General features: G+C 44.8%; 1 protein-coding gene across 37 annotated transcripts in view; it reads left to right on the plus strand.

The window, feature by feature from the left end:
- The window catches only part of PROM1 (prominin 1), a 129,579-nt gene extending 110,545 nt beyond the window's left edge, over nucleotides 1-19,034 (plus strand). For 19 of the 37 annotated variants that reach the window (XM_070262614.1, XM_070262626.1, XM_070262615.1 and 16 more), the window contains 12 exons: nucleotides 1,368-1,491; nucleotides 2,827-2,930; nucleotides 4,577-4,661; nucleotides 6,300-6,446; nucleotides 7,070-7,141; nucleotides 8,194-8,286; nucleotides 10,066-10,119; nucleotides 11,834-11,914; nucleotides 12,035-12,103; nucleotides 14,639-14,731; nucleotides 17,572-17,687; nucleotides 18,678-19,034. In XM_070262614.1, coding sequence (XP_070118715.1) covers nucleotides 1,368-1,491; nucleotides 2,827-2,930; nucleotides 4,577-4,661; nucleotides 6,300-6,446; nucleotides 7,070-7,141; nucleotides 8,194-8,286; nucleotides 10,066-10,119; nucleotides 11,834-11,914; nucleotides 12,035-12,103; nucleotides 14,639-14,731; nucleotides 17,572-17,687; nucleotides 18,678-18,684 — 1,045 coding nt within the window. In that variant the 3' untranslated portion in view covers nucleotides 18,685-19,034. Of the gene's footprint in view, nucleotides 1-1,367; nucleotides 1,492-2,826; nucleotides 2,931-4,576; nucleotides 4,662-6,299; nucleotides 6,447-7,069; nucleotides 7,142-8,193; nucleotides 8,287-10,065; nucleotides 10,120-11,833; nucleotides 11,915-12,034; nucleotides 12,104-14,638; nucleotides 14,732-17,571; nucleotides 17,688-18,188; nucleotides 18,213-18,677 lie in introns of all 37 variants that reach the window. The other 18 variants (XM_023638318.2, XM_014738778.3, XM_070262619.1 and 15 more) reach the window with 1 other exon arrangement.
- Nucleotides 19,035-21,646: the final 2,612 nt, after the last annotated feature.

Genomic DNA, 21,646 nt, shown 5'->3' on the forward strand with positions numbered 1-21,646 from the left:
GAAAACCTCTACCAACCCCACTTCTTCCCTCTGACTCCCCTCTCTGCACAGACACATCAGACTCAAGATCTGTGCTTGCTGCCTCTGTTTTCTTATCCACCACTTACTTCTCAACCCGCTCCACTTTGATTTACTCTCCTGTCCCTCCACTTCTTTCAGGTCAACAGTGACCTCTGTGTCTCCAGTGCGGTGGACTTTTTTTAGTCCTTCTCAAATGTGTCCTCTCAGCAGTGTTTGGAGCAGCTGACCACCCCTCCATTTGCAAACACTCGTTTGTCTCCCCTTCAGTGACATCACGTCCTATGGTTTCCTTCCTACCTCTCTGATTCTTCATCTTGGTCTCATTTGCCAACTGGCCTTCCACCCCCTGTTCTTCAAATGGTGCAGTCCCCCAGGCCCAGTCCTAGGCTGCTCCTGCCCCGAGTCCCAGCCCCAGGGATCAGGGATCAGTGATCATTTCTAAGCTGCTGATTCTCTATTGCAGGCCTGTAGCCCAGATGTCTGTGCTCCAAACACGTGGCTGATTCCTCTACAGCGACATGGCCAAAATCCCATTTTCTCTTCCCTTTCAGAGCATCAGTGTTCCCTGTCCCTGCTGACAGCTCTGGCGTCACCCTTGGCCCCTTCCTTTCCTTCACCTCTAGTGCAAACTCCTCACCACATCCTACTGCATCTGCCTCCTATGACATATCTCTTTCATCTGCTAACTTCTCTCTACCACCACCAGCCACATCAGGCCACCATCCCTGGCCGGATAACAGCTTCCTCAGCGGTATCTCCATCCATGTGGGCATCTGTCCATCACATCCTTCACTCTCTGCCAAGAGTGTTCTTCAGAGAGAAATTGGGTTGTGTTTCTCCTGAGCTTAAAGTCTGTCCATAGGTTCCCCTCCCTGGATCCACCAGGCCACATCCATTACACCCCTCCCTGCCTCTCAAGCTGCCATTCACGTCACTCTGGGCCACCTCTGTGGGTGCAGAGCCATATTAGCCTCTTTCAGACTCCCAAGTGTCTACTTCCTGCGTCAGAACCTCCCCACTCACTGTGTTCTCTGCAGAAAGCCTTTGTTCTCTCAACTAACTCTAGAGTTTGAACCGTGACTCATGTCTGAACCACAGTGCTGGGCTGCAGGTAGCCCATGAACTGAGTCGTAAGCATTTCCTAAATGTGTGCCTAGAACTGAAAGATCACAGCGCTCACCACCGTCTATCTTCACTCCTGGGTAGGCTAGCCCGTTTAACCTGCAAAAAGCTGAAACTACAGGTCCATTTTATATGTTAAATTGGTAGAGTTTGTAAGTACTGGCAGGTAATATTGAATAATTCCTTGTATAATTATTAACTTTATTTCTATTTTTTTTTGCCAGCGGGGTTGGAGTAAGTTTTCTGTTTTGCTGGATATTGATGGCCATCGTGGTTGTTACTTTTGTCGTTGGTGGAAATGTGGAAAAACTGGTCTGTGAACCTTACCAAAACAGGAAGTTATTCCAGGTAAGTATGATTTTTGTGCCTATGAAGGAAGGGCTTGAGCAGAAACTTCGATTTCCCATATCTTGCGGGTTTCTTCAAGAGCTGTGCAAAAAGATGAGCAGTTTGGTTTTTATTTAATATGTTGAGATTCCTTCTACCTGTCAGAGCAAAAAACTTAGGTAGTATTCTTATTTTTTGAATGTCAAGGAAAGCAGTACCAGAAATTAAGGCCTACTCGTGAATATGGATTGTAATACGTTGGAAGAATAGAATTCTCCTCTGCAGTAATTCTCAAATGTGGCTGAAAACATCAGGAGATAAATTCCCAGGTTCCTCTCACACTTCAGGAGATTTCTGGCATTTCAAAGAGTTTCCCAGATGACAGTTGCCCACACAGATGGTTTGAGGCCCTAAATTTGAAGTGAAAAAGACTGATAAATTACATGCCTCGTGGCAGAGGGTCATCCCTAGTGGAAATCTGATGAGATGGTTAGGAATTAAATTTAATTCCCTCTAAAACCAACTACTACAGGCACTATGGGACCAGTTCACAGTTTCGCTTCATTAATTAACGAGGAAGTTTTTAGTCTCTGTGTCTGTCTTTTCACTCTGGCTTTCCAGTGTTTTTCTCCAGATTCTGATTTTTTAAAATATATTTCCATTTTCCTGTTGTATTGAATATATTTTTCCACCTCCAATCTGTTATGAAATCAAGTGAATGACTACTAAAGTAACCAGTTGTTGTCACGGTATTTTAATTATTCAGTTGGTTGGGGAAAATTAAATTGGGAGCATCAATTTGTCAAATTATCTCCATTTGATCTCTTGATAAAAAATAATACATCAAGCCAGACTTCATTACCTTCTGTACTGTGTTAAGTCATTAAAAAGGAATTCTTAGAAAGTAGAAGATATTTTGAAACCATTTACACTCCTCAAGCATATATGGGTCAGGCACTAATTAGGCCTCATATATGATGTGACGTCAGAGAATGTGCTCGTTTTAGCTCATTTTGTCTAGAGAAAAATAGTGAAGAGATGGGGCAACTGCTTCATGGCTTTCTATTAGCTATTCTAAATCAAATTGTCTATTCTTCTCCCATTTATAATATGTTTGTTTTACTAAAAAGAAGTATTCTCCAAAAAAGTGATTTCAGTAATTTCTATTGATGCTACCCAGGGGTTGATCGATTTATTCCAGTTGCCCTATTCTTTTCTAGTTTTAAGTTGAAAAATCAATGAGGAAAATCATGATAAGAAAACCTCCAAAATATATTTAACAGAATATTCATTTTATTATGTGTATGTATGCTAGTATGAAACTTTTTAAAAAAAATTTTTTTTTATTTGTTCTAGGTTTTGGACACACCATATTTACTCAATGAGAATTGGAAATTCTATCTCTCTGGCATGGTATTTAACAAACCAGATATTAATCTCACTTTTGAACAAGTTTACAGGTATAAATAATTGCATTATGCATTTTTTGCTACTTCAAATGTTGTTTTTCCAGAATGAGAATTTTGCTTTCAAAGCATCTTTAACCTTAATGATAAGATTTTCCAGTTTCAGAATTAAGCTGTTCTCTAGTTTCATCCGAGAGAAAGTAGAAATAAGAACAAAAAGATAATCTTTCCCCTGAAAGTCTTCTAGACCTTGAAGTGGTAATGTCTCAAAATCCCTCTGCCCAGTAATCACTAGGATTCATTGGTTAAGGTGACGCTAACGTGCATTCACAGGACCCTGTGAAAACTCTTGTTCAGGAATCGCCCCGCCCCAAGTAAATGCCGTATAACAAGAATTCAGTGGATGTGTCCAAATCAAAGCCAGGCAAATAGCAATGCAGCTAAAGGTCCGGGCTGTGCAGTCAGGCTGCCCGGGGCTCTAGTCCTGCCTCTACCACTGGGGGCTTTGTGATCTTGGGCAGTTCTACTTCCTCTCTCTTCAATATGAATGATGATAATAGTAACTTAACCTTCATTTCAACGGCTCCCCATCACCTCTGGCAGAGACAGCAAATGAGTGGCACACGTGTCCACTCCCTCTTACTTTGCCCTCATGCCAGACCTTAGGAATCAGTGTGGTCTTCTACTTAGCCCAGGGAGTCTTAGGATCCTTCTCAACAGTATGTTCTAGGCCGGTGCTATCAATCCATTGGAGTTTCTGTGCCGATTAAACCATCCCTAGGCTGAGAGGACGGGACCAAGCTTCTTGGCCTGGCCTGCCAGCTCTTTGTGATTTTGGCTCCTGCAGAACTCCCCAGTCTTTCCTCTGTTTATTAGTGTGTCAAGCTCTCTGTCCCAGCAACACCAACCTACTTGGGGTTCCCTGAGAGGAGTATCACACCTCCTAGGGATATGGGAATGTTGCCTCCCCCAGGCATCCCTCCGGATCGGAGAGCTCTGGTTGCTGGACAAGGCAGGGATGCCCCCAGGAAGTGGCTGTCTTGGTGGCAGGGATATCCATCAGATGAGGCCGACTCTTCTTAGCTCAGTTGAGGAGGCCTTTTTCACATTTTACGGAAGCACGGATTGGTGAGGCCCAGTTAGGTTTATAGCCAAAGTGTGCTGACTGCCTGGGTGTTCACAGCCCCTTCCTATTCCATCCTGCCATTAGCGTATATATCCAACCACGTGTTTAGTAAGTGAAGCTCCACCCTGGAAATGTGAAGGGAGAAGGTCTGGCGGGGGCTTGATAGAATCTTTGAATAAAGTCCGTGATATGCTTTGTAATACACCTCATTCTAGCAAGCGTTGTTTTGGAGATTTTTTAATGGGAACTTACTTCTTCCCAAGATGTAACCTTGCGGTCCCTCACAACACTGGAAGGCATGCAGAGGAGACAGACAGAAAGACGTATTTACCAATCCTATTGTATCTGTTCCAAAAATGGGGCATTTGTAAGTGGGAATGACATCAAGAATGGTGGGCACTGGGGGGATTTGTGTGGCCACTGGGGACTTCCTACTGTGTTGACACCAGCAGCTGCTCCTATGTGCACAGATTGAACAAAGAGAAACACTGAACGTCTCTCTCCGTCCATAGCAGTGGACAGAGGGAACCACAGCTGCCTTTCTGCATCGTGATTTCTCTGTTTATTCCTATAGGGATTGCAAAGAAAACAAAGGCATTTATGCCACACTTAAGCTAGAGAACAGCTACAATATCAGTGAACATCTCAACATTCAAGACGTAAGTAATTAGAACCAATCATGACATTCACATATTTCTTTACTAAATCCAGTTATCTTTGTTTTTTTTATTGAGGTGAAATTCACATAAGATAAAATTAACCGTTTTAAAGTGACGTTTAGTACATTCACAAGGTTGTGCAACCCTCAGCTCTATCTAATTCCAGAACATTTTCGTCACCTCCCAACCAGTTGTCTGTCTTGGGGCCTGAGTTTCTCTCGCAGATTACGCAAGAGCTTCTGCAGGGGCCTCTCTGCAGACACTCACAGGGAAAGGCTTTATCTCACTGAGTGTCGATGTTCCTAGAGGAACAACCCACCTGTTTCCCAGGGGTATTGGCTCTCCGAGACCAGCTGCTTTTCTCTGTCAGGTCCCTAAAGAGGGAATGAGGCACCAAGAACTATGGCCCATACAATCGTCACTCTTTATGAATCACGGCTGGGCCCGGGGCTCCAGGAGGGGCTCTGGAGGGCTCTGTGGGCACTTGACAAGAGACAGCATGGCAACAAGGGTGGAAGTGGATGGAATGGAATGACCTCCCCTCATCTTTTGCCTGAGCCCACCCCCAAGTCTTGAGTCTTAAGACTCTGAGGAGAGCCCACTCCAGAGGGCATTGGCCAGAAGAAGGAGCAAGAGAGTTTGAGCTGCCCAGGCCCAGGGTGCCTGTCTCTGCTGGGCTGCCCCCACTGCCCCATGCCTCTAGGGCTTCTGGTCTTCTCAGCTGTGTAGGAAAGAATCTAAGGAGACTTCTTTCTTGTAGGCTTCCAAAATGGAGGCAGATTCCAAGGGATACCAAGGGAAGAGGTTGCTACCCAAACCCTACCACTAGCCCACTGAGGCATCTCTGCAGGCTTCCTGAGGTACCATGAGACCATAATGGCCTGATGGTTTTCTAATGTGGAGAGATTATTTGAAAGCTATATACAAATTTGGTATTGATTATCTTCCCTAACTATTCCTTGTATGTATATGTAAATAAAATCTAGTTTTGTAACCAAGCCCTAAACAGATGCCCTCTAGTCATTTGCCCAACATGCCATGTATCATTTTTGCTGTGCACTGTGATGAGTAGAGTTGGAGAGCACCACACACTGCCTGAAACTACTGCCTGCTTTCAGGACAACCGCAAGTCATCAACCATGTTCCCATGATCTCCAGTCTCCCTACTACCCAAGTCTGTGTGCACCACCTCCTTCCCCTGGGATGCAGCCTGCCCAGCCCATTTCAGCATCTCTGTTTGTCAAGACTCACTCAGAAGCCCCCTCCTCTCTGTTGCCCTCCCACGTCCCCTGCTTTAGAAGGCTCTCCCCCTCCCCTGGGGTCCTGATGCAGTTCACGTGCCTTGATTATGACACTGCCTCTTCCCTTTGAGGCCTTGGAGGGTGGAGATGCAGTGTCATTTTGCTTTGCATCCCACCTCCTCTCTTGGTCCTTGGCACGGGGCGTAAGGAAGGAGGCAGGGAGGCAGGGAAGGAACGCAGGGGAGAGAAGAGCACCAGGAAGGAATGCCAGTCAAATGTCAAATGTGTGTGGGGTTTTTTTGTCCTGTGTAATTTTATTACTCTTTAAAAGCATTAAGCATGTGACATTCTTGGAAAAGATTGAACTTATTTATAACTTTTTTTTTTTGTCACACAGTATACCGGAAACATAATCAATGATTTTGAAAACATGCAAGTAAATATTGACAATGTTGTTCTGCTGGATGAGGCAGGAAGGAAACACCTTCTGGATTTCAATTCTTCAGGAATAGACAAAATAGATTATGATGCCTACTTGGCTGCGGTATGATCCATGTATTTGTGCGTGATCTTTTGGGGGAAACTAGAGCATGGGATATGTGTTTTTCCTTTCTTTTTTTACTGAGGTAAGAGTCACGTAACATAAAATTAACTGGGTTAAAGTGAACAATTCACTAGCATTTAGCATAATCACGATGTTGCACAGCTACCACCTTTCTCTAGTTCCAAATCTTCATTACCCCAAAAGAGAGTCCCATCCCCATCAAGCATTTGCTCCCCGTTCCCCCCTCCCAGCTTCTGGCAATCACCAGCCTGTGTTCTTTTTTTACAAATTTACCTTTTCTGGATATTTCATGTGCGTGGAATCACACAGTAGAGAACCTTTTGTGTCTGATGGCCTTAACTGGTCCCGCTCATGGAGCCTAAAGTCTTTGAGATTCATCGATGTTGTTGCCTGTATCAGTATTTCATTTCTCTTTACGATTGAAGAATATGGTTAAATGAAAGTAATATGGCTTTATATGTATAAAAGAGAACGTAGATGTTGTCACCTATGGAAGAGTTTACTTTATGCTGGTGGCCCAGGTTCACTCTGTTGCCTATTAGATGTTGTTAAGGTTGAAAAATCCCATATGCATAACACAGTTTTTTTCACCTCTTTTGTAGGTGAATAAAACTCCCGGAGAACTAAATCTTTCATTATTTGCAGATAACCTGGAAGCAAAAGCCAATGATTTGGTGAGTTCAAACAGTTCCATTAAATCATAGATGTCGAATGTCAATACCGTCCTCAGGGAAGCTGCGGAAGAGGTTCCTTACACCACAAGTCACCGCTTGTTTAAAAACGCCTCTTGTGCATGTTAGAAGTTCCCATCCAGAGCCATTGCCACGTGGCCCAATGTCTGTGAGCATGTGAATGTTTGCAGGCGGCTTCAGGGTGCACGCGGCTGTTCCCAGCGTCTGCTCTGGGCGCTGGTGCCCTCCCTGCTTTAGCCGGATCTGCTTTCACCCCGTCGACCCCCAACTGCCAAACACACGTGCACACACTTTTCTTGCAGTGCAGGGAATGGTAGCTGAGGGCGCGGGAGGGAGAGTCCGTTTGGTGCTTTGCATCGCCAATAACCAGTGCATAAGGGAAGGCAGAGACCTCGTCTAAGCCCCATAAGCTTCCCCTTCATCAGCTCCTCGGCTGGCTGGCAACGAAATGGCTGTAACTGGTCCCTTTCAAGAACAGCAGAGCCTGGTGAGGAGGAAGCTGGGCTCCGGAGGAAGACTGGAATTTACATCCTGACTCAGCCATTTCCTAACTGTGGGAACTTGGGCCAGATATTTCACCCTTCTGTGCCTTAGTTTCCTCATCTGTGAAATGGGGACAATAGGATTGTTAGATGTTAATATACTAAACACTATTTAAGTGTGGGTTAAATAAAAATTTCTCACTTGAGCCTTGGTTTCCTCATTTGTAAAATGGGGGTATAGCCACTGTAAAATCACCTTGCAGTGGCTTTCTCATGGTGAAGCGAGAGAGAAAGAGAGAGAGAGAGTGCAGCCCCTGGCACTTGGGAACAGCTAGTGAGTGGGTTCTTGCTGAGAGTCCATGGTTCTGTGATTTGAAATGGGTGTTTTGGTGCTGACCCTCCCAGCCGACCCCCAGGCCCACAGCCTGATGGTACAAGGAGGGCTGCGTGCTTATGTCATGGCTGCCCTTCTGGGAGTTCCTGTGACTAAAGTGAGTGCTCCAGCATCTGGACAGAAGGTGCTGATCTTTCTTTATTTTATTCTCTTCTTAGCCCCAAGGAAACTTGAAACAGTCCTTGAAAAGTACTGCAGAAACTATTCGAACAATTTATCATGACCAAGTCATTCCTTTGGAACAATCAATGGTAATGATCAACAACCTCTGGTATCTCCCGGTGACCTGAGCAAAATCCATTTTCCCTCGCTGGCTTTCCTGGAGCCTAATGACACCTTTGCATTCCTCAGTGGTCAAATCCCATTGGCCTCAGGCTAAGAAGCTGAACTACTTTAAAAATAAAATGATAGTAGCTTGGCTTTAAAGAAGACAAACTTTCAATTTCTTCACTCCTTTTCTGCTTATTTCCTTGCCTTTTTCCATCAGAGTGTGAATAGTTAGATTAACTCTGTGGCCGCCTCCCCTGCTTTGCTCTAGTTTTGTCACGTTTAACAGGCCCCTAAGCCACCCACTTAGCTAAAGTGCTGATGTGTTTGTTCTGGACTCACTCTTACTTATTCTCAAATGCTTTCCCTCCAAACCCTGCCAAGAAATATGTGAAGGCAAGGGTAAGTCCTTTTCTTCCTGCCTCCATTTGGCTCTGTCCTCTGTTGGGATAGGCATTGTTTCCTTTCTCCTCTCTTCCATCCTGTTGTCTGACTTCCCCTTTCTTTTACTTCCTACCCCTTCTGGCTTCTTTCCTGAACGTCTCCAGGGCTGTTTGTAGCAGAGAAAAAAATGGGAGCTCTGGAGTCAGGCTGACCTGATGTCAGATCCTGCTTCTGCCTCTCCCAAGTCTTCAGGCTTTCAGTTTCCTCATTAAAATGGTGGCAACAGATCCCGCCTCGCTCTTACCTGGTTCCTGCAGCTGGAGGATCTGACCTCCCAGGGACTCTAGAGAGGAGGAATTATTATTGTGCTTGTGTAGGGGGCATGTTCGCAGTTCTAAGAGGAAGACTGTGTGGAAACCAGGTTACAGAGTCAGCTTGCTCTGATTTGGAGAAGCATATTTGTTCACTTGACTCCAAGTGGACTCTGGAATCTTCCAGAACTAGTTTTCACCATCCCTCTGTCTCTTTTTTGTCTCCTGACATTCTAATTCTTTAGCGTCTTCACAAAGTCCTCCTATTGAATTTTCTTAATTTGTGTGCTATGCTCATCACAATCCTCTGCCATACTTGTTTATGTCTAGATCATATTTGTTAATATTTTAAGCTGGTTTTCACATATTCCTTAAATGCTTTTTTTAATAGACAGGAGTCCTTGGCCTTTTCAGAGCTGAGGCAACCTGTCTACAAATGGGCAAGTTGTTCTGTACGTGTGACCTACAATCTAAACCAGGGGACAGCACACTACTACCCCAAAAACCACAGCCTGTGGGCCAAATCTGGACAGTTGCTATTTTTATAAATAAAGTTTTATTGAAACATAGCCAGGCCCATTTATTTACAGATGGTCTGTGGCTGCTTTTGGCTACCAGGGCAAAGTTTAGTAGTTGGGATGGAGTATGGCTCACAAAGCCTAAAATATTCAGTGGCCCTTACCAATATTTATTTGGCCCTTGCCAATAAAGATGATGAATCCCTGATCTAAACCAGGCAGAGTCAGCCTCTCTTGTTGGGCAGCCCCTATGTACGTAATGCCTGCCACTTTGAGCAAACCTGATTCGAGGGGGTTTCCTGGCCACCTTGCATATGATGTGCTGCTCTTTGAAGTTCTAGAATACGAATTCTGCTTTTCTTCTTCAGGTTTCTTATACTAGAGCTCTATGAGGTGCACGCTGTTACTTGCGCCTGTTTCTTCTGGAATGAAGTATTACAGAGTAAAGTCGGGTTTGATGGCTGACTTGGGGGAGGGAGGGACACGAGGCACATGGTCTTTGCTGCTTTATGTAACAAGATGGAAAGTATTGTGTATGCTTGTTCCCCAGAACACTGCCTACAAAACCATCCAGGAACTTAAGCACAACAGCAGCGGACTGCCGGTGAGGATTTGTTTTCTTTCCGTCTCACGGGGTCTTATTATGAAAGCACACACAGGCTTTCAGAGATGTTGGTTTTGCAGGTACTTTAAGTAAAAAAAGGTCTCAGTTATCCATCCATTTTAAATGCCAAACTGGTTTTTCTTATTTCCTTCCTACAAGTATTTCTGTAAGTGCAGACCTCATCTTGGCACGTTGTTAGACACACAGGTGGAAGCTGTGTTTTGATGTGTCGGATGCAAGCTTAGAAGGTCCATTAGTCACCATTACTAAGATAGTGCTGCCTGACAAACAGCAGTGCCTTCTGACCCCAAACTTGGATTCTCCCTGTTGGGCCGACTGTAGGTGTCTCCACCTATCTTCCCACCTAGAGACCCAGCCTGAAGGAGAGGCTCCTGTCTGGGCTGCCTCATATCCTCATCGTGGAGGACAGGAATTCAGAGGATGAATGGAAACATGGGTTGCCCTTTAAGCCACTGCTTAGAACCAACACACTGCCATTTCATCTGCATTCCATTGGCCACAGCAGGCAACAGCAGGTCACACAGCCAAGCCCATCATTGTGGGGGTGGGGAAATGCACCTCCTGCCCTGGGAAACTGTGTCTGGGAAGCTACCATTCATCATGAACAGCTAATACAGTCGACCACAGGGGCCTCCCTTGGGCTGCAAACATTCCCACAACAGAAACCGAGCTCCAAGGCTGTGTTGTATTCATCTTGTACCCACAATGCCAACAGGGAACTCAGAAACTATTTCTTTATTGAGTGGTATAGACTGCCCAAGAGAGGTGTTGGATGTCAGCCCCACAACAGAAACCTACATGCTCCTCCCGTTACTCTTCTCTGAGCTCCCTTGCCCACCTTCCTCACAGGGATTCTCGTCTCACTTAACTGTTTTCCCTAGGTGCTGTGAGCAACTTAAGTTAGGGTCCATTCCTACGCCCTGGGCAACACTGAGCTTGCTGCTTCATTGGTGAATGAGATCCTGACTCAGTTCCTCTGAAGACTGTTAGGTTTCCTCTGCTCTGGGACCATCTCTCTCCCTCTTGTCGCGGTTGGCGTTTCACAAGTGTGTGTCCCAGCCGGGGGAACCTGGAGACAGACTGTTGCCCGCCTGCAGGCCCTTTGCTATCCTTCTGCACCTCGACACTCAGGGTGCCAGCGTGCTGTTGTGCATTGCCTTTCACGAGGGGCCAGCCGCGGGGGCGAGTGGGGTCAGAAATCAGCCCGTGACCCACTGGCCAGGCTGTGTGCCCTGAGGTCTCTGGGTAGAAGGGGCACCATTTCTAATTTGCACTAAGCTGCCACATGGGTTGGCAGTGACCTTGTCCTTATTTGTGTGGCAGTGCAGAGAGTGTGGACTTTGGAGTGAAAAAACTAGGGGTAAATCCCAGGTCTTAGCTTCCCAGCTTGGTGACCTTAAGCAGAGTCAGCTACCTCACCTGTGAAGGGGCCTAACAATACCCTCCTTACAGCCTTTGAGTATCTGACCAGGTGATTCAGACTAAGGAGCTGGCCCAGTGTCTGGCACAGAGGAAGTGCTTGATATGTCCCCGTCTGCTTTCCTCTGCCCTCACAGGGTTGGTCTGGTCTGTCATCTTCTTAACTAGCAAGCTGTGGTGTGGGGCTGTGTTATCAGTTCTGGCATCGATATGCAAACTGTCCCATGAAATCCTTTATCATTTAATACCATATGTTTGTTGCTGTGTTTTCCAGGCGAGAGTGACCAATATCCTCTCCTCTTTGGACTCTGCTCAGGACTTCCTCATAAAGCATGTTTCCTCTGTTATTGTTCAAGTAAGCTTTCTTTTTTTAAATAAGTAGGCCAGTAAGTCTATGTGTGGCCATAGCTACATGATTAAATAGAATAAGATATAGTCATTTTAATGGTTTTACTACTCTTTGATTTCTTTCCAGGAAATGAAAAAGTATGGGAATACAATAATAGGATACTTTGAACACTATCTGCAGTGGGTCAAGATCTCTGTAAGTTATTTATCTTTTATAAACATAAGGGATCATGTGTTCAGATAGTCATTTTCTAGGATAAAATAAGGAGGAAATAAAATTAAATCCCTGGTAATTCGGTAGGAGATAAGTAAAAGAACCTTGAATGTGGGGACCATGAGGGGAGGTGCCATAAGACTCAGCACAAGTGTCGTCCATGCTGGGTGGCTTCCCAGGGTGCCCACCAGGTTGGAGAACATGCCCCTTGTGTCTCCCCCAGCCCCCTTGGCCTGCTTTCATCGTAGGGATTCTTGCCACACTTGACCGTGTCTCCCCCAGGGAGCCAGGAGCTCCCTGTTTGGGTGCATTTGCTGTTGTGGTTGGTACGTGCCCTGGACAGCATGGAACCTGCTGCATTCTTGCAGTGTTAGTCAAGTAGCAGTAGCTTAAACAACAGAAATTTGTTTTCTCCCAGTTCCGAAGGCTGGAAGTCTGAGATCAAGGTGTCAGCAGGGTTGGTTTCTTCTGAGGCCTCTCTTCTTGGCTTGTAGATGGCCGCCTTCCCTTGTGTTTTCACACGTCTTCCCTCTGTAGGTGTCTGTGTCCAAATTTCCTCTTCTTTTATATAAAGACCAGTCGTCTTGGATTAGGTCACACCTTAATGACCTCATTTTAACTGAATTGCCTCTTCAAAGACCCTATCTCCAAATATGGCCACATTCTGAGGTACTGGGGTTAGGACTTTAACATATGAACTTTTGGGGGACACAATTCAGTCCATAACAGTGGGGTCTCCACAAATGTATCAGGAGAGTAAATGGAGGAGCAGAGCAAAGTTCACTGTGGTTGTAAGGCAGCACCTCGCTCTTAGCACCGGCTTACAGAGAATTACGGTGTCTTGAAAAATGCCTTTTCTCATCTTGGGCTCTGGGCTGGCTGCTCCCTGAGGACTATTCCATTGCAGGGGATGCTTGCACCTCAGTTACTTGGGTGGGTGCTGCTAGCCAAGATGGGCTTTGAGAAGTCTAGTGACTCAGGAAAATTTAGGCTACCCCTGAGCAGCCATGAGCTTCTCCAATCCTATTCCTGTATCCTGATCTTCACCACGTGAGCCCAAGCTGCCTGGCCATCTCCTCCCTCTTTTCTGCTCCACCCCGTATTCCAGCCACACTCAACTGCTTGAATTCTTGAAACTTACATTTCTCCGTGTGATCCCCTCTGTGTGTCATATCCTCCTCCAGTCCCCACCATGTGGGCCATGTGCCTGTTTATCCTTCAAGATCCAGCTTTCTCATGTCTGTGCTGACCCCTCCTCCCAGCCCCCAGATGTGAAGATCTCAGGGTCTTCTCAGGGCTGGCATGAGAAGTACATACACAAGTGAGTAGTGGCAGAAGAATATGTTATCATCATCGCCACCATTACCACTGTGAGTCATCCCCACTGTAGACCAAGGGACCACATTTTAGTCACAGTCATACCCAGAATACGAAACAAACACCCTGGAACCAAAGCCAGTCTGGATAGGAGTGGTAAAGTCATACAGGAGCCGCACCATGGGAATATTAGGGGGCCGTTTGTGAAAAATGGATCAGAGCTACACCACAGGACTTAGAGAGATTTTCACAGGGTATAAATGAGCAAGAAAAGCAACATGCAGGAAAACGTACAGAATATGAGCCCTGCCCCACTTTTTGTGAAACTTACAGTGGAAAAGCCTATGAGGAGAGTACATAGGGCTGTTTGAGCTTAGAGAAACATAAGGTTCTTAACACGGGTTGCCTTGTAAGGTATAGGTGGAAGAAAAGGGGAAGGTGAGCCAGCTAATGAAGGAAAAGAAATAAGACACAGCCCTGCCCAGGAAAGCCAGCATCTATCTTATCGTACGTACTCCAGTGCGTTCTTGAATGAATGAAGATAGCTTTCTTACGTCGGTGGGATTGGATCATTTGTTTATTCTCACCTCATTAATGAGTACAGTGTTTTCTGTTTTCTAAAATGAGGTCAACATGTACTGCTGTTTTTTTAAATAAAACTTTATTGGCACACAACCTCACCTGTTGTTTATATCATCTATGGGTGTGTTCATCCCACCAGGGCAGAGTTGAGCAGGTGTGACAGACGTGTCTCAGTCTGGCCTGCAAAGTCTAAGATATTTACTCTTGGCCCTTCATAGAAAAAGTTTGCCAATTTTTGTTCTAAAATGTACACTCATTAGTTAACTCACTCCACATTGTCAGATCACAAAGGGGTTAGGTAAGACATTCAGACTGAGACCGTGCCGGACACATGTACTTTTTCATTATCTCAGGAGTCTAGAAGGATGGGTCCTGTTGTTCCAGGTAACAAACAAGGGAACTGGAAATGGAGGCTCAGAGAGAATCAGGGTCTTGCTTTCAAGTAGATACTCTTATACATGGTAGAACTCATCCATAGAAATCAGCTCTCAGCTCCTATCTTAGACGGCATGGAGATCCGTTTTGTGAAAATGGGCCAAAGGTAAACGGCATGTCTAATTCTTGTGGATTTTTGTGGGTTTGGTTCAGCCAAAGTTTGCCTGTTTCTTACCCCCATAGATCACTGAGCACATGGCAGCCTGCAAACCCGTGGCCACTGCTTTGGATTCTGCTGTTGACGTCTTTCTGTGTAGCTACATTACTGACCCTGTGGTAAGAATTTCATCTTTCAAAATAAGGAGACACAATAAACTCATCGTCTTTAATTTTTTTTTCCAGATTGTAGTGCACACTGTAATGTAAAATAGTTTTCTGCTTTAGTCTGTTATGGTTATAGAATCCAAGATCCAAAATAAAATGTAGATGAATGTGTTTTGATACCTAATAGACTAGAAAATCAAAGACCCAGGTGCAGGCGCATGTCTTCATTCCTTACTGGAATTATATTGGCAAGTCAGGAGACTGTCATGAAGAAAACTCCTATTGGTCCAGAACAGTTGGAAAGGACCAGTCCTTGGTGTGCAGATTGCCAATATTCAAAAGGATTCTTAGTGCAAGTATATATCTATATAACCCCAAAGCTACAGCAAACAATTTAATTTTTGATTTAAAAGCCCTTTGAGATGTTACCGTTGGGATGGTAATTTCCAATTAGTCGATTTTCTTCCTCAGCTCTATTCCGGACATGTGCTCTTTCTCTTTCTCTCTCTCTCATTCTTCCCCTCCACACTCATACCCCACCTGGGTCACGCCTCTAGGTCTTGTAATGTAACGGTTGAGAACACAGACTCTGAATTCAAATTCCACTTCTACATTTTCTGAACTCTGTGACTTTGAACAATTATTGAACTTTTCTGAGCTTCTTCCCCTAAATGGGATTGTTTTTGATGGTTCAGTGAGAAACTACCTGTAAAGCTCTTACACCATTCCTGGTACATTAACATAACTCAGTAAATGTTCGCTATTATTGGCCATTGTTCAGTTTTCAGGTCTTAGCTCAAAGATATCTTTTTTTACAGGAAGGCTTTTCTGATCTTCCCAGCTGGTCTGGGCTCCCTTTTCTACATTCCCAGAGAACTCAATGCTTTTCCTTTAGAGATGTTATTGATGTTCGAATGGCACATTTGTGTGGTTCCCCACAACACACACTAGACTCTAAACTCCATGAGCACAGAGCCCGTGTGTTCACTGTTGCTTCACTATCATCTGGCATATTGCCTGGCACAGGCAACTGAATGAATGAAGGATGATCAGATAGTTATCGCAGCACATCTGTATTGCTCTATCCATCCATCTCCCTGTCCCACGTCCTCATGTCCATTTGTTTGCTGGATGGACTTTTGTACCAGAATGGAAACAATCTTGCCACTTTCCCAGCCATGCAGACCCCAAGCCTTGGCTTCCTGGCTGCTTCCCTCCTCTTCTAACCCCTTACCCCTTCTGCATGGAGCCCCTGCTGAGGGCTTTGGTTGAAGCCCTCCTTAGGGAAGTCCTAGGTTAGCCTGGTTGATTCTGAATTGATCCCCTTGCATCCAGTCTTCACTGCCCACCCCCCAGCCAATAAAACCACCCAATTACCAGATGCCTCTCCACAAATAACCAGGGACCAAGGGAGGAATGGCCTGGAGGCTGCTCAGGAAGATTGTAGGCTGGAGCTTTATAGTAGGTGGTTTAAATAGTAAGAAAGAGCTCTGGGCAATGACTTCAACAGCAGAACAGACCCCAGGCCGACTAACTTGTTCTCTTCTATCTTGATTGTTCCCCAAAGGATTGAGATAGCTTCCAGTAAAAGCATACAGTTGTCATAAAGCTATAAAGCCTCTCAAACCAAGGTTGAAAGCACAGAAATCTACCAATGAAAGAATGTGGGGGGAAAGGAGCACAAATTTACTGTAAATTCTGGGCCAAGAGGTGCCACTGCCATTCAGCACTAAGCTGGGCCAGGAGCAAAGCAGAAATGCAGTGGTGGAGCCGTGAGGTCTGGGCAGTGGTTGTTATATTCCAGCTGCCTTCTGCCTCACCGTGGGGTGCAGAGGCCCGCTCTAGTGTTACTTACAGCATTATCCTAAGGTAGGGGTCACGGACTTGAACTTCTGCGGGAACTGGCAGGTTGTAGATCTACAAAGCAGGCCAAGGGTGAGATGCTGGCTGCTGTCCAGTATCACGGGGTCATGCTGCTTGTACGCAGCTGTGTCTGTTCTGACTGGTGAGTAAGGTTAAAGAATATTGGATGTCACCCCTGCAAAAGCTAGTGATGTGGCCTGTGGCAGACTGAGGACCCTCTTGAAGGAAGAACCCCCACTGAGCTGCAACTGACGTGGCCTTGTGGGAACGAGGGCTCAGCATTGTGCGATGGAACTTCAGACTTTTCAGGAAAAGACGTAAATCCAGGTTTCTATGTGAAATCTGACTTGCAAATGTTGGCAACTGTTTAAAAAAATACTTTAACATTGCTTTTTAGACAAAACAGCGTTGGGTTCAGCCTATGATCTACCTTGAAGACTGGTTAAATTAAACGTGGCACGGTTGTTGAGAGCCCAGTATACACTGGGCGTTGCTTCTGTCTTATTCACTCAGTAAGCTTCTGGGCTGGGGAGGCTGCAGTCTCACTGTTCAAGCAGAGCAAAGCCAGGAAGATTCAGTGTTCACTCTAACATCAAAACAACTCATCAAAGGGATTTGGGCTCAGGCCTGCTGGCCATCCGTGCCCTGTAGTTGGCAGCAAAGAAAGGCCATCTAGTGGGGGGCTCGAGGTTGTTTTGGAAAGTCCTAGATGTGGACCCTTCTTCACTACCTGCTGCCTCTCTTCCTCATTTGTAAAATAAATATAATAATAGGATCTCTGCAAGGTTTTTATAAAGATTTAGTGAATTATAATAATAGGTAGCACTTCACACAGTGGCTGTTCATATGAAGTTCACAAATGGTTTCAGTAAACAAAATTAGAAGTCATTGGAAAAACAGCAAAACAAAATTATTTCCTGCAAGCAACTGTTGTTTTCCGTTCTCCATCTTCAAGCATTTAATCCTCCCGATTTTCTTTTTTCCCCTAGAATTTGTTTTGGTTTGGCATAGGAAAAGCTACCATATTTTTACTGCCGGCGATCATTTTTGCTGTCAAGTTGGCCAAGTACTATCGTCGAATGGACTCAGAGGACGTGTATGATGAGTAAGTAGACGAGTTTCCAGAGAGGCTGAGAGGCTGGGCATCATTTTCTCAGTGGTGCTGCCTTCCAAGAGCTGCTGAAGACGAGCTCTGATGAGCTGGATTTTTTTTTAACTAGTGGGTCACTCCTGTTCAGGTGTTTTCTTTATAGCGAATTTCTTATGCCCGTCTTAACTATGTTTTTCCTCTTGCTTAATCTCCTCAGCTTCCTTAACCAGCCTTCTTATTTCTTGTTTGCAGCTCCTCTGTCTCGGGGACTTGGCACTTTACTTTATAACTCTTTGACTAGTTTTCCTTTGGGCTCTGTAGTCTGCCCTTCGCTCTGTCTGGTGACTTGCTTGCCTCGTTTTTACTTCACTCACCTCCTTCTCCAGTATTTCTCAGTGTTTCTCCTGAATTTGCAGTCAGCACCCGCGTTAGAGTAAAAATGTGGGGGATGCAGCTCTTGAGCTGTAATAGTAATTAAAGAAAAATAATCGTATCTCCTTTTTTTGTATTTTATAGTGTTGAAACTATACCCGCGAAAAAGTAAGCCTTTTGTTTTTAAACCATATTCATAAGATGGGACCGGGGAGGCCTTTATTATTATTTGATGAACTTTTTAAACTAAATTAATAACATCTTAATGTTATATAACAACAATAGATATGCCCAGATAAAAATCAATGCTGATGCCACTTGAAATGAGGGCTGACACACAGAGGTGCTGAAGAAATACTTGTTGAATTAATGAAAATTTATGTGTTAAATTTACTAACATATAAAGTGGTTGTTTCAGTGTTTGGTTTTAAAGGGAGCAAAATGTAAATATACCTTTTAACCTTCTTTGTAGATTTAACAAATTGTCGCATACTTTTCATTACTTTGTCTTTGTGATCCATGATGTAAATGCTTCATCTTAGCGGTGTCTGGGGTATATTTATTTTTGTTACAGTGTGGGAAATGGGAATATTGGTTTTCGTAGACATCAATTCACTCCGACTGTATGAACAGTTTTTAAACAGATCCAACTGCACGAGTTCGTGAGCCGCCGCGTCTCCAAATATTGGGAAAGAAACCTCCCCTTCAGGAGTTTCCAGAATTCCGTGAAACCATGTGGAACACGCACTGATGGGCCCAAGAGAAAAAAGTGCACAGACCTATCTTTTTATCTTTAGAATTTTGGCTTTAATCATCTGAGCCTTCTAAGAAAGTTTAAATATGTAACATTCATTAATTTCCAGTTTACTCTTTGGAACAAGACATGAATTTTGTCACATTTGATTGCATAAGAACTTAGACTTGTAATTAGAAAACATTCAGCAAATGGCAGATATGTGTGTGTGAGCAATAAAAGAATGATTTCAGAAATAGGATTCTGATCTTCTTATTGAAAACTGTACCTAGATGCTATAGATATCAATTAAATCACTGTATTGTTTTCTTAGGGCTGCTGTAACAAATTATACAAATTGCGTGGCTTAAAGCAACAGAAACGTGTCCTCTCCCAGTTCTGGAGGCTGGAAGTCTGAAATCACCATGTCCGCAGAGCTGGCTCCTCCTGGAGGGCCTGGCGGAGAGTCTGTCCCATGCCTCTGTCCTAGAGCCTGGTGATTGCTGGCCATCCATGGCACTCCTGGGCTTGTAGTCTTATCACTCCAGTCTCTGCCTCTGTCTTCACATGGAGTTTTCCTCTGTGTGTCTGTGTCCAGATGTCCCTCTTCTTATAAAGACACCAGGCATTGGATCAGGGCCCATCCTAGTCAAGAAGGACCTCATCTTAATGTCATCACATCTACAAACAACCTATTTCCAAACATTCACGGGTGCTAGGTGGACATGAATTTTGGGGGACACTCTTCAACTCAGCACAGGCATCCAAGAGCAATAGCAAATGGCCAAAAACATACAGACGTGAACTGGAAAGAGAGCAACACCATACACAGAAGTTGAATTAAATTAACAAAATTGGAAAGGACAGAAAATAAAAAAATTTCATTAGATATATGCAAAATAATGACTCACCTGCCCACCCCACCCCCCCCCCGAATTTTGTTTGTCTTTACTTGAGAACATGTTAACCATCCACTGCTTCTGTACATAAATTGTCTCTCAACCTAACTCAGTGATGCCCAGCTGCTGCTACACAATGGATTCACTTAGGGGAGCTTTTTAAAAATGCTGATGTGGGGCCGGCCCGGTGGCATAGTGGTTAAGTTTGCATGCTCCACTTCTGTGGCCTGGGGTTTGCAGGTTAGGATCCCAGGCATGGACCTACACACCACTCATCAGGCCATGCTGTGGAGGTGTCCCACATACAAAATAGAGGAAGATTGGCACAGATATTGCCTCAGCAACAATCTCCCTCAAGCAAAAAGAGGAAGATTGGCAACAGATGTTAGCTCAGGGCCAATCTTCCTCATCAAAAAAAAGGGAAAAAAAAGACTGAAAAAAAAATACTGATGCTTGAGTCCCACCCCAGGGATTCTGATGTAGTTGGTTAGGAATGTGACTCGAACATGTGGATTTTTCAATTTACCCAGCCGATTCTATTGTACAGCCCAGGTTGAGAAACACTCCCCTAGATTAATTAAATCAGAATTTCTGGGATATTTACCAGCTAATTCTCATGGGCAGCCTAGGTTGAGAACTACTAATACAGCCTCTAATTGCATTCGCACCTAACAAATATTTATGATCTACTATGTGTCAAGCACCGTGCAAGACACTGGGTGGGGGAGAGGTGAGCTAAGAGACTAGGTCCAACCTCAGCACCAGTGATGGAAACCGAGACGACGCATTTGATGAGAGTGTGAGAGGACACAGAAGGCTGTGTGATGGTGGGGACAGGGCAAGTTTGCTGCAGTTGAATTTCTAAAAAATATATATATACGTCAAGCATCTACTATGACACATTTATCAAATCTGTTTCTTGTAAGGGCTCTGTGCCTTTCGCTTGTTCCCTCTTCTGATCCTCACCACATCCCTATGCAGTAAGTAGTTTTATTCCTAATTATAAACTAAGTGGCCTGAAGCCTAGAGAGGTGAGCTGTCCAATGTCACACAGCTCACACACATGTGGGCCAGAAGAGGATCCAGCTCTCCGCTTGCAGAGCTCTTGCTTTTCTGTACATACGCACCACGGGCTAGGGTGGGTTTCGACACAGACCATTTCCTAACAGCATTCAAACTAACACCACCATACAGCTGTCTGGTATTGTCTCATGACAAAATGTAACATAAATCAGTGCCACTCAAAGTGTGGCATAGGACTGGAAGCATCTGGATCACCTGGGGAGCTCCTGAAACGCTAATTCTCAGACCTCACCCCAGACATAGTGAATTAGTGTCTCTGAGGGTGAGGCACACAAATGTGTATTTTAACAAGCTTTCCAGATGAGTTCGAAGCACAGTAAAGTTGGCCAAGCAGTATTTCAAGTCACCCTAAAGGGAAAGGTCTTAGAAAATAATATTTGCCAAAGAAATGTGACTAAGCCAAATTGCAAACTGCAGACTGCTGGCAAAGAAATCTGTGCCTATGTAACTGCCATCCAAGAAAGGGGAGAAGGTGGAGCCAGTCCTGAGAATATGTTCACAGGGGAGTTTTACAGGGCTGACCACCCGGCCCGAAGCCCACCATCCCCACTCCTGTCTTCCCCATGTAGGGTTTCCTGCATGCTCTTACGTCTTGCCTGAACTACGCTACCATTCCCTAGGTCAGCTCACTGACTCCCACTACTTCTCTGTCCTCTTCTAAATGGGGGTTTATTTCATTGTTCTCTCCCAACAAGACCTCGAATACTTGTGCACCAAGCCCATGTCTTAAGTTCCTTTGATTTCTCTTGGCCCTTTCAAGGCAGTATGGACCAACATTGGACCCAGAAGACCTCGGTTCAAATGTGGCTCTCCCTTGAGAAGCGACACAAGCTCCCTAAGCCTCATTCCCCTCTCAGTCAAACGGGGAGGGGATTGCACCCACCTTA

This window comes from Equus caballus, chromosome 3 (genome assembly GCF_041296265.1).
Source record: "Equus caballus isolate H_3958 breed thoroughbred chromosome 3, TB-T2T, whole genome shotgun sequence".
In the NCBI taxonomy this organism is placed as follows: Eukaryota; Metazoa; Chordata; class Mammalia; order Perissodactyla; family Equidae; genus Equus; species Equus caballus.